Source organism: Adiantum capillus-veneris, chromosome 12 (assembly GCF_014529385.1).
Source record: "Adiantum capillus-veneris isolate H3 chromosome 12, ASM1452938v2, whole genome shotgun sequence".
Lineage (NCBI taxonomy): Eukaryota > Viridiplantae > Streptophyta > Polypodiopsida > Polypodiales > Pteridaceae > Adiantum > Adiantum capillus-veneris.
Genome location: NC_140942.1, coordinates 43,112,452 through 43,125,168, shown reverse-complemented (window position 1 = coordinate 43,125,168; position 12,717 = coordinate 43,112,452). Strand labels below are relative to the sequence as shown.

The 12,717-nt window shown below is 41.4% G+C and overlaps 1 protein-coding gene across 2 annotated transcripts in view; it reads left to right on the top strand.

The window, feature by feature from the left end:
• The first annotated feature begins 7,815 nt into the window (after positions 1-7,815).
• EMB1467 (NADH-ubiquinone dehydrogenase) overlaps positions 7,816-12,717 on the top strand; it is a 64,638-nt gene continuing 59,736 nt past the window's right edge. For both annotated transcript variants that reach the window (XM_086525099.1, XM_086525098.1), the window contains exons 1-4: positions 7,816-8,445; positions 8,903-9,149; positions 9,246-9,540; positions 9,895-10,269. In XM_086525099.1, the coding sequence (XP_086381225.1) occupies positions 7,914-8,445; positions 8,903-9,149; positions 9,246-9,540; positions 9,895-10,269 (1,449 nt within the window). In that variant the 5' untranslated portion in view covers positions 7,816-7,913. The remainder of the gene's footprint in view (positions 8,446-8,902; positions 9,150-9,245; positions 9,541-9,894; positions 10,270-12,717) is intronic.

Genomic DNA, 12,717 nt, shown 5'->3' with positions numbered 1-12,717 from the left:
CTCGTGATCAACTATTTTGTCAAAGATGAGTTGCTCTTCTTAGTCTACAAGTGAATGTGGGTCTTCATAAATGTGATGTGTGGGTAGGGGTCCTCTGAATGGTCGTAAAAGACCAATTTTAAATGCATTGTGAATGTGCCAATGTGCAAGTAGTTCTAAACGGAAAGAAATTTCAGTAATGACAACTAAAATTTTAAAAGGTCCATAAAACGAGGAGCAAGTTTAACAAAGACATTAGTATCAGCACTTTTGATCCTTCGTTTTTCAATGCGAAGTAAAACATAATCACCTTCTTTGAATTGGTGTGCCTTGCGGTGCTTGTTAGCATGCTTAGTGTAAAGTTCTTGTGAGTGTTTAATGGTAGAATGCACACTTGTATAAATATTATGAAAGTCAGTAGTGAAATCATCAGCGGCAGGCACAACGTTAGAAAGACGTGAAGCAGGAGTAGGAAGAGAGTGACCATATACAACTTCAAATGGAGATTTACCTGCTGCACTGTGAGTGGTGTTGTTATATCCAAATTGTAGAATATGCAGGTAATCATCCCATTTCTTAGGTTGAGAAGAAACATAAACCTTTAACAAATCAATAATAGTGCGGTTGGTGACTTCGGTTTGACCATTAGATTCAAGATGAAATGCAGAAGTGAAGTCAAGTGTAGTGCCAATATTTTCTAACACAGTAGTCCAAAAAGCACTACAAAATTTTGAAACTCGATCAGAGATAATGATTTTAGGAAAACCATGATGTGGAAAAATAGTCTTAAGAAATAAGAGTGCAACTTGATGTGCTGTGAGTGTTTTCTTACAAGGAATGAAATACGCATGTTTAGAAAAACGATCAATAATAGTCCAAATCATGTCATGCTTGTGCACTGTGTGAGTGGGAAACCAGTAACAAAATATATTGAAATGTGTTCCCAAGGTCTTTCAGGAATGGGGAGAGGGTGTAAAAGTCCCAATTTTTTTACCTCTTGCTGCTTTGATGTTTTGACAAATCAAACAAGTTGAGACATACTGTTTAACATCAATTCTCATAGTAGGCCAATAAAATCACGACATAAATTTTGAAAAGTGGCAGCAAATCCTCTATGGCCAGCATAGGGTGGTTTGTGCAATTCTTCAAAAATTAATGTACGGAAAGGTTTAGTCACACACAATTTTTGTTTGCAATAAAGGAAGTTTTCTTGAATAGTGTATTCGATAAATGTGTGCACAGAATTGTCGAGCATATGCAACCATGTCGTTTTGAAGTCATCATCATGTGCATAAATGTCGGGCATAGTGTCAAATGAAGGTCCCGTAATGGTTGATAGATGATTAAGTGAGGGTCTTCTACTCAAAGCATCAGCTACAACGTTTTCTTTACCAGGTTGATATTGAATGTTGGGCTGAAAACTTTGAATAAAAGCGGCCCACTTAATATTAAGGGCTGAGAAAGTAAATATTTGATACTTTGTTAATCAGTTTTAATGATCAAGTCAATACCCATCACATAATGTTTCCAAATTTTTAATGCATGTACCACAACAGTCAATTCTTTATCATAGGTACTGAACTTTGTTTCAGAAGGTTTGAACTTACGACTTTCAAAAGCAAGTGGATGGTTATCTTGCATAAGTACTGCACCGATACCTTTTCCACTAGCATCAGTGACTACCACAAAGAACGGTCTTTCAAATTTAGGCAATTGCAATACAGGTGCATTAGTCAAAGCATGTTTAAGTGCATTAAATGAGCTTTCTTGTGAATCAATCCATTCATAAGGTGTGTTTTTCTTCAACAGGAGAGTCAACTAATGTGATTTGTAAGCAAAATTTTGAACAAATTTCCTGTAATAGCTACAAAGACCGATGAAAGAACGTAGCTCATGCAAGTTTTTGGGTCTAGGCCATGATTGAATGGCTTCAATTTTCTTGGGGTCGACATGTATTCCCTTCCCCGATATAATGTGTCCCAATATTCAATTTCAGATTGGAAAGATGAACTCTTTTCAATATTCAAATACAAATGATTTTGTGCAAGCAGATCAAATACACGTGTTAAGTGCTCTTTATGCTCTTTTTCAAATTTACTGAATACCAGAATGTCATCAAAAAATACAATCACAAAATCTTGATGGTCAATGAAAATTCTATTCATCATGCGTGTGAATGTGGCTGGTGCATTTGTCAAACCAAATGGCATGACAAAAAATTCATAGTGTCTAGTTTGTGTTCTGAAAGAAGTTTTGTAGACATCATGTTCAAACATTTTGACTTGGTGATACCTTGATTTAAGATCAATTTTGCTAAAGATGTTTGTCCCTTTCAATTTGTCTAACAGATCATCCACTCTATGAATAGGAAACCTATTCTTAATGGTGATCTTGTTTAAAGCCTTGTAGTCGATACACATAAGAAAGGTTCCATTTTTCTTCTTGACAAGAAGTACTACAGCTCCATATGGTGAACTACTAGGTCAGATTAGGCTTCGGTCAAGTAAATCAATGATTTGAGTTTGTATCTCCCTGTGTGCGATTGGATTTACACGATAAGGTGCTCTACAAGGAGGTTCACTACCTCGTATAATATCTATTTTGTGATCTTCTGGGCGTGATGGTGGAATTCCAGGTAGCAAATCATGCATGAAACAATCTTTAAATTGTGAGAGGAATTCATCGTGTGTAGAGTTACGTGAAGTTTCAGTTTCAATAGAAATTTGATTTACCAACACTAGATATGTTTTTTCCTGTTTTCGAATTGCTCTTTTGGCTTGAGTGTGAGAGAGGAGTGGAAATTTTTGATGTGCTAGCGTTGCTTGGATGGAGAAATTTTTATTATTATGAGTGAGAGACATAGTACGTGTTTTATAATTAATCAATGGGTCAAATTCATGACGAAATGGCATTCCCAAAATCATATCAAGACCATGCAATGGTGCTACCAGAAATGTTCGTGCTTGTGTAAATTCACCAATGCAAACTTCAACAGTTACTTGGGTTTTACAATTAAAACGTTGATTATTAAAAATAGTTTTTTTGTGAGGTGATGAGATTTCAGAGAGAGATAGCTGATGTGCCAAGCGTGTAGAAATGAAATCATGGCTACTACCATCATCTAACAAAATGGTGACACTTTCACCCTTAACAGTGCCGTGCACTTTAAACAAAGTGTGAGGAGATATAAGAGTACCTGAAGATGGGTTGTCATTGTTATCATAATCAGGATCATATCCCTCACTATAATTAGCTTCCACTTCATTGTCGTCGGGATTAGCATCTTCGATGAGGTTAAGAGTAGCACCATTGGGGCGGTTGTTGTTGAAGGGTTTTTGGTTTGGATTTCTGTTAACTCCATTGAAGTGGCCATTGGATTGACCATTGCCCTTAGCAGGACCATTTGGGCACTTATCTGCATAGTGATCATACTGAAAACATTTAAAACACTTTACCTTTTTGTTACCATTAAAATTTGGAGTTGGACGGTGGTTGAAAGAATTTTGGTTGCCTCGTTGCTGCATGTTGTTGTTGTTGTTGCTTGTATGAGGTTGAGTAGTTGACAAATCTGCGTCTCTTGAAAAAAGTACGGCTTTTATGCTTGTTTTTGTCAATGTTAGTAGAGAAAGGAGGTCTCTTGTTACGATTAGTGTTAGCAGTTTGATCAGTGTGAGAGGGTTGTCCTTGTTATCATAATCAGGGTCATATCCCTCACTATAATTAGCTTCCACTTCATTGTCGTCGGGATTAGCATCTTCGATGAGGTTAAGAGTAGCACCATTGGGGCGGTTGTTGTTGAAGGGTTTTTGGTTTGGATTTCTGTTAACTCCATTGAAGTGGCCATTGGATTGACCATTGCCCTTGGCAGGACCATTTGGGCACTTATCTGCATAGTGATCATACTGAAAACATTTAAAACACTTTACCTTTTTGTTACCATTAAAATTTGGAGTTGGACGGTGGTTGAAAGAATTTTGGTTGCCTCGTTGCTGCATGTTGTTGTTGTTGTTGCTTGTATGAGGTTGAGCAGTTGACAAATCTGCGTCTCTTGAAAAAAGTACGGCTTTTATGCTTGTTTTTGTCAATGTTAGTAGAGAAAGGAGGTCTCTTGTTATGATTAGTGTTAGCAGTTTGATCAGTGTGAGAGGGTTGTCCACCTTTCTTCTTTTTTTGCAGTGAGAGCCAAATTAATAGCCTTTTACAGAGAATCTGGTTCGAACATATCTACCTCAACACCAATATGTAGTGCCAAGCCTGATATGTACTTATGCTTCAATTTCCTGCGACTAACATGTTCAATAGCTTGCAATTGAATTAAACAGTCCCAAAACCGATCGGTGTAACCCTGTACATCTTCATTTCGACCCTGTCGAATTAAATATCATTGACATCGTGCTTTAGCTTTGCATTGTGTAAGCAAAAATTGGGATAAAAACACTTTTTTAAATGCATGCCAGGTACGTGGTCTTTTTCCGTGCTGTTTGGTGGCGTTCCACCGCAATGCAGCACTGCTAGTGAGATGATTTGATGCACATTTTACCATTTCACGCTTAGGGAAGTCTTCATCATGAAAATAGTCATCTAGCTGACTAACCCATGCTAGAACCGTGCTAGCATCTTTATTGCCATCAAAATCCTTGAAAATGAAGGCTTTTCTGCTAATTTTGTTTTGCTTGGGTGCCGGTGCAGATTCTGTGCGTGCAGAATGCAATAATTTATCTTCAAGTTCTTGCCTTTGCATGCGTCATATGTGATGGATTGTTGCAGATTTAGAAGTTGTTCAACAATCGTGGGTGCCTCGGGAAGGTGTGCCATGATTGCGTGCCTTTCTCTCTTTTTTTTAATATAAAAAATTAATTAATAATGTTTAAAGGGGCTATTTGATGGATGATATTTACAGATGTATTATGCGGAGTAAGTCAAATAGAGTAAAATAAATAACAAAAATGAAATGTACTTAGCTAAGAAATTGTGGTGGCGTCCAGTCTGGAATGGCAATGCGCTAGGAAATTGTCAGAAAAGTGAGCGGTCCGATAGTGCGTCTGCAAGTCGGTTGAATTTCGTGGCGCCCGATCTCCCGTACCCCAAAAATGACGGCAATACAATCGACACTGTAAGTTACTTATTACTATTCACCGTATAGTCGCATTGACAGAATCGACAGTAATTGCAGATGGTATAGCTCGAGCAATCTTTGAATTTTTAATCGTGGCCGAAAGTTAATTTATGAATATACTATTGAAGTTACCCTTCGACGGCTGCGGTTGGTAAACGGCCAGGTTTTCGCTCGAATTCAGCAAATGAAATATTATAATGCTGAGCGTCCGATTGAGCCGATAATTTTATGCCATTTAGGTGGTCAAGCTGGAAACACTGCGAGGAGGAAAGGGTGAATGGGACTTAAGAAGGATTTTTTTTTTTTGGTTCAACTGGCAATGGGCGGCCGGCCAATAAGTTTGTACCAAATAACCAAAGCCACACCTTTTCACAAAAGGTGTGTAATGGCTTGCATGGTGGCGTGCAGAGAGCTGCTGACAATGTGCGAGCAGGAAGGAGGGCGATAGCGACTTGCAGGGGTAGTATTGGCCCGCGTGCACGACCAGGAAAACGATCCTAAGGCCAGTGCACGACCAAAGTGGTACGGATTTTACACGGCTTGACTGAGGTCAATAGGGGTGGTCAATTGCAACAAGGGTTTGTTCCCACGACGGTTGCGAAGCTCGCGCCTCTTGGAGTTTTTAATTGAGGTCAAAGCTTGTTCGGTTTGAAGTCTCTTGGAAACATCTCGGAAACCTGCAAAATTTCCTCTTCTCTTCTTTTTTTTCTTGTCTTCTTATCGGCTGCAGCTGGCTACTTTCCACACAAATTCTTTCGCTTCTCCTCTTCGCCCCTTCCTTCTTTTCTTCAACCTTCGCTTCTTCTTGGCAAGCTTTCAGAGCTTTGCCGATTTTGAAGTGTTGTCGATATAGATTTCCTTGATCCTTGCTCGAATTCTACAAATTTTGAATGAGAATTTGTATCAAAATTTCTAAATGTACCTCGGCTTTCGTAAACATAGCTTCTTGGTTGTCGAGATCGAGTCTTCTTGTTCGCATAATATTAATTACTCCACGTGAACGGAACGTTCACTCTGATACCACTGTTGGGAGAAGAGGGGGAGATCGGTTGCTTAACTTATTCAATACATCCTCACAACATCACCATCAACCTGTCCACCTCTTTTCCCAATTTTCAAGCGCACACACACCCACCTAGACTACATACATAGAGAACATAGAATTGACATGTACAAGATTGTAAGAGTGTGTAAGAGAATTGTAAGGAATAGAGACTACGTTGGAGAGTACACATCAAATAGAACATAGCATAAGAGAGTAGAGAAGAGAATATGAAAAGGAAAGGCCTAAATCTAACCCCAAACTCCATGGCACCTCTCTTGTGGAGTTGGTATTTAATATATTATTTGTGAGTTTCAGGTGTCAAAAATTGAGGCCCCTCTTTTACAACCACTTCACTTTTGTAAATGAGCAAGACTCATTAGTTCTTGCATGACCTATAAGGGGAGTTCCCACTACAATTATTTACAGAGCCATAGTGGCTTATTGAAATGAAATTCTAAAATACTGCGCGAATATAAAATGGCCAAGAGTAATTGCTAGTGCCTCTTCATTAACTTCCCGCATTCCACTCTACAAAATCATCATCATCAACTCAATTAGAAAAATAAATAGACAGCACATAATTAACCATTACGCCAGCTATCCCCATTGTAGCTAACCACTACAACAAGAGGGTACCCAGTCTCGTAACACCACTGTGACCTATTGAAGTCTAATTCATACTAAAGGGATTAAATTCCTCATTCAAAGAGTTGCTTTTCATTGGAAGAAGATACTACCCTATCTTTTGGCCAACTTCTCTTATGGAAAGACTAATTTTATTTCCAGTCATAGAAACAACCATAACCCATACCTCTTGATCTCTCTTCACAACATCTTTTGCAGTTGTAATCATACATAAGGCGATTTGCGACACATTCACATCCCTTCCTTTTGATCATGAAAACCCATAAGCGACACAAAGTAACCATTATCCATGCCACGTGGAAACCTACCTCGACAAACATTGAACAACTCAAGTTCGAGTGCTTGATGCCCTTTTAAAGAGCTAGGGTTTTATCACGTCGATCCCTCATGCTCTCTTCTCTTCGTTCATCATCATCGTCATTGCCAACATATCCATTGTACCTATCCCTACGATCATGGTCTTTGTGAGTCCGTCGATCACCATCCTTGAAGATAGGAACTCTTCTATATTCATCCTCTCTATCATGGTCTCTTCATCTTTCTTACCTTCTCTCATGTCGATCATGTCTACCGGGATCTCCATCATCGTGTTGACTGTCAAGTTCATTTTTGATTTCATGTCCGTCGTTCCTCTTCTTTCAACTTCTATGAGGCTTTCGACAAATGTTTCTTGCTTCTGACTCTTTCGGGCACTATATTGTCTTTGCATTAGAAAAACTGCAGCTATTGGTATGCGGTCGAAAAGCAGGTCATAGTTAGCGATTATGGAAGGTTTGCAACGTTCGGCACCAGTAGTTGTCAATGCATGATAAAATAAAGCTCCAGGTCTGCAACATACGATGCGGTCTTCATCGATGACACACATCACTCTACATGGAGTAGCCTCACACCTCATTTTAGAAAAAGCTTTTAGGCCAACCAAGTAAAGACCTAGCTCAGGTTACAATAGTACTTTCCCAATGTTGCTCACTAGACTATCTTCGCAACCTTAATGTATTACTTACAACATTGTTAGGCTACGCCTGGATTGACTAGCCCTGGAAATTATTTGCTTCTCAGTGGGCGGCCATGGCATTGTAGCCATACGCAGGTGGAAAAGAGTACCTGTTGGACAGACGTGAAGCAGCGATGGGTTGCTCTCGACGGATCATCTCGCATCTTAAAGCTCGCCCCTTCAACTCTTCTCTGTCAAGCATTAGGGACGAATCTTTCCTCTGTCAGTGGTACTCGCGATCATCGATCGCCTCTGCGTCAGGGCACCGTCATCACCACGGCCATAACCAACCACACGAGGCGCAAAGACCCTCTAATGCAGGATTTTCTCCCAAAACCGCCTCATTCTTTTCTTTTCGACCTTCAGCACGTTGGATAGCTACGGAGCCTGCCGCCAATCATGCCAGCACATCAACGTCTGCAGTGAATAATGCTGTGCTAGAAATTATAAACCCTAATGATTGCATTGAGGTTTTTGTGGATGGGCACTCTGTGAAAATCCCTAAGGGAATGACCGTTTTTCAAGCTTGTGAGGCGGCTGGTGTTGACATCCCCAGGTTTTGCTATCATCCGCGACTTTCCATTGCTGGAAATTGCCGAATGTGCCTTGTTGAAGTGGAGAAGACACCCAAGCCTGTTGCATCGTGTGCCATGCCTGCAATGCCAGGTAGGTTTTCTCCTTGCTGCACCAGGAGTTGGGAAAGTGTGCTCGGACTTGCTTTAAGTTCTTTCATCTATGCAAGTGAAGTGAGCTCTGAGAGCTGGAAATGGTGAAGGGTATAGGCAGATGTCAGTGTAGCTCAGGGAGACTAGCCTACTTCATAAGAGACAGACAGAAACATGTATTCTTTTTAAGAGGGAGGGGTTGTGTGCCATGTTTTTCAGTTCTAGCACTTCTGTGTTTGTCAAATCCTTTTTAGGAGCCTCCTTTGTCTAGGCTGGTCAATTATCCTAAAGATGCATGCGAACAAAGGATGTCATGTGTTACGCCTTTGACCGAAGAACACACATATCTTAACTGACCAAGACAACAAATGTGATGATGGAGAATTTTTATGTTTTGGATCCTGAATCATAACTTGGGCCAGTTTTTTTTTTTACTGTCTCTAATTATGCTTGTGCAGGAATGAAAATCAAGACTGATACCCCCATGGTGCTTAAGGCCAGAGAGGGTGTTATGGAGTTTCTTTTAGCCAATCATCCTTTGGATTGCCCAATTTGTGACCAGGGTGGCGAGTGTGACCTTCAAGATCAGTCAATGGCATTTGGCTCTGATAGGGGTAGGTTCATTGAAACCAAGCGCACTGTTTTGGACAAGAATTTGGGGCCCCTTGTAAAGACAGTAATGACACGTTGCATTCAGTGTACCAGGTTAGTTTACCGAATTCTATGTGCACTATGCCTGTAATGCTTTTTATCAATATATTATCACGGAGAGCAACTGATACCTACGCAACCTCTGGTCAGGTGTGTGAGATTTGCTTCTGAAATTGCTGGCATTCAGGATTTGGGTGTACTTGGCCGGGGTGGTAGTGAAGAGATTGGCACCTATGTGGAGAGGGCTATGGCGAGTGAGCTTTCTGGGAATGTGATCGATATCTGTCCTGTGGGAGCCCTTACTTCAAAACCATTTGCATTCACTGCACGCAGCTGGGAATTAAAGAGCACAGAGAGCATAGATGTTTCTGATGCAGTTGGAGCCAATATTACAATAAATAGCAGAGGCCCAGAAGTTATGCGCATTCTTCCTCGCCTTAGTGAGGTCAGCCTTTTTCTGTTAGATGTAATAATTATTTCTGACGAGTATGGTTCTTGGTTGTCTTGTTAAACAGAGCTAGCTGAGGATGCAGCTTTATATTTTCACTGCACAGCCGCTGAAAATATCCAGCCACCTTCTATGAACAAGTTCATGAGATAACAAGAACAAAATTTGTGTTATCTAATTGTTTATTGTATAGTCAACTTAGTTATGTGCATGTAGATGCTTTGCATAATCCAATTATTAGCTTCTGGTCTAGACGTTGTTGGCTGCAAGAAACACCTTGCTTAGGCATGGAGTGCACTTTTAGGTGCAAAATGTGTTCCCTTCTCAATTTTCTTTTTTGTATTGGTTCAGGAAGTCAATGAAGAGTGGCTGTCAGACAAGGCACGTTTTTGTTATGATGGGTTGAAGCGTCAACGTTTAAGTGAGCCCATGATTCGGAATGCAAAGGGACGCCTGGAGCCTGCATCATGGTATGACGCGCTGAAGGCAGTGGCATCGGTTATAGCTAAGAGCAGTCCTGACCAGATGGCTGGAATTGCTGGAAAGGTTGCAGATGCAGAATCTATGATGGCCTTGAAAGATCTTCTGAACAAGCTAGGATGCGAAAACTTGCGCTGTGAAGGGGATGGATTACGACCGACTGCTGACATTCGAAGTGACTACTTGATGAACACCACCATTTATGGCCTTGAGAAAGCAGATGTCTGTCTTTTAATTGGGACACAGGTATGTGTCTTGCAAAGTTTTCCTACATTCACAGATTTTGTGGTTTTGACCTATTGGAGGTACATGTAATCAGAACTGTATTGGAGAGTGTGTCATCTCCAGATGGTGACACTTATAGTTCAATGCATCCTTGTATTTGGTATATCAGCCACTGCATATGTATGCATTTAGTCTTTTAGCAGATTTTAGGTTAACGTGATCGGTTTCTCTGAGCGCCAGGGCTGTCCTCGAATATTGTAGTTGGGCTACCATACAAGTAGCTCTCCTCTCTCATTATGCGGGCATAATGTCAAAGTATTGCTTATGCTAGAGTTAGTGGCTGATTATTGTCAGTGTTTTGGGCTATTATACGATGGCTTGGTGCCCTGGGGCAGATTTGTGGTGTGATTCTCTCTCTCTCTCTCTCTCTCTCTCTCTCTCTCTCTCTGTGTCTCTCTCTTTATCATAACTCACCTTCACCTCTCTCTTTGCTGCTCTATTCTTGCCGGGATAAGCATGGATCTATTCTTGCCGGGATAAGCATGGATCTTAGGGTGTAGCAACTCCTTGAGCGTTCTCACATTGTTGTTAGAATACCTCTAGCAGGTATGAAAGGTTTCTCTTAAACCAAATGTAAGGAGCAAATCCTTAGTGACACTTACATCACCCATCTTGTGATGCATTAGAAATTCCGGCTCCGGATGGTCAAATACCTTCTAGATGCTCTCATGGCACCCATCCAATGTGAAACCGGCCCGCGGGGCGGTAGGCGTTGGTTTTCACCCGAAATTCTTTACTTTAGACATTACGACATAAAGGAACTTCACGAATAAGCTTGTGACTGGAGTTCAACACTTCAAGACAAACCACGGCATGGCAGTTAGAGCGCTACCAAGCAGACAACGACACCCTGTTGGCCCCAAAGACTGGCCCCCCTTTTGGTATTTCTTTATTCTTATTATACTTGAGAAAAACCTGTAAACTTCCACAAGATGTCCCACTTTTATCGGGCTGAAATTCCTCTACTCCAACCCGATTTCGGCAACATAACCACAGTAGTAGAAGTCTTCATGGAGTAAACATTGACTTTCCACGCACTTTAAAGCTCTTTACAAAACTTGGCGAGGAATAGCAGCTTGCTGAATTCTTTGTTTTTGTGCTCCGATCTGCGTGCCGATCACTTTTCACACCTATAGGGTCACTTGCCCCTTGAATTAGACGAGATTTCTAGCGGGAAATCTCTTAGAAATGGCCTGTACAACACCCAATGTTTTCCCGAGACTCCCCTGACAAATAAATGATCCGAACCCTTGCACCTAGCCCTCACCAAGCTGTCCAAACCTGTCCATGTCTGTAATTGCAAGGTTTTGACCCAATTTCGTCAGCATAACGGCGCAAATATCACTTTAGGTCAAAAGCACACGTCAAGGACACTTCCCCTTGCGGTAATGAAGCTTTCTAGTGAGCTGCAGGTCAATTTCAACATGCTGTAATTTTTTGTTATGCCACTTTTAGGTGCCTATTGCCCTTTACACGCATCCCAAGGCCTTTCCGAGGCTCCCTTGGTGATTCCTTGCAGTTTAGGTGTGAAACCCTAAACCTGCAGAAAAACACAGCAGGCTGTAATTCTATGTTTTGGACCGTTTCGAGCAGAGCGAGCATGCCTACGTGTGTGTCAGGTGCTCCCGTATGCAATGGGACAGTTCCCTTTCAAATCGGAAGAGTTTTCACGCGAGAAAACTCTCCGTTTTCGCATTCCTTCGTGATGGAACTGTGCGTACTTGAAGGGGATTCGCAATTAGCTAATCCGGTTCTTGTATAGAAGGCTCTTGCCTTGGCAAACGCGCATAAAACCCCAGAACTGTACATGGTCATCTGAGAAGCCCAACTAGTGGGGCATTACCATATGTGCAATGGGGAGAGAGAGATGCACGAGAGCAAATTGTCGCGCTATATAGAGCAAGGGAGAAGGCAAGGTTTCCATTAAAGCTGTGATCACCTGCACCCACTACTCACACACACTGTAGCACACACACTGAAGCAAAAATCAGCCCCCCTCTCTTGAAATGGGCGCCTCCTCTTCTTGCAGACTTGACAAGTACATGTGGAGCTGCCATGTGTCTAGTTTGCCTCTTTTGAGTTAATTCCCTAGTACCCACCAACTTATAAGCGTCGCGAGGGGCCTAAATGACTTTGAACTAAGCCTAGATACCCTGTTATTGCTCGGATTCGAGTGCCGATTAGCCCAACCAGCTTGTGGTGACCTGCCATTCCCGACTACGGGTGAAACTCTCGGCCATCGGTCGTTTCACATCGGCCATGCAATGTCCGGTCATTTGCAACTTCAAAAAGACGGTCCCAAAAATTAAACAAAAATCATCGGAAAGAAACCAACGACTCAAGTTAGCAATTGCCACGTCCTCGTGACATACCACCCTCTTAAAATCGCAAACGTCCTCGATTGCGTGT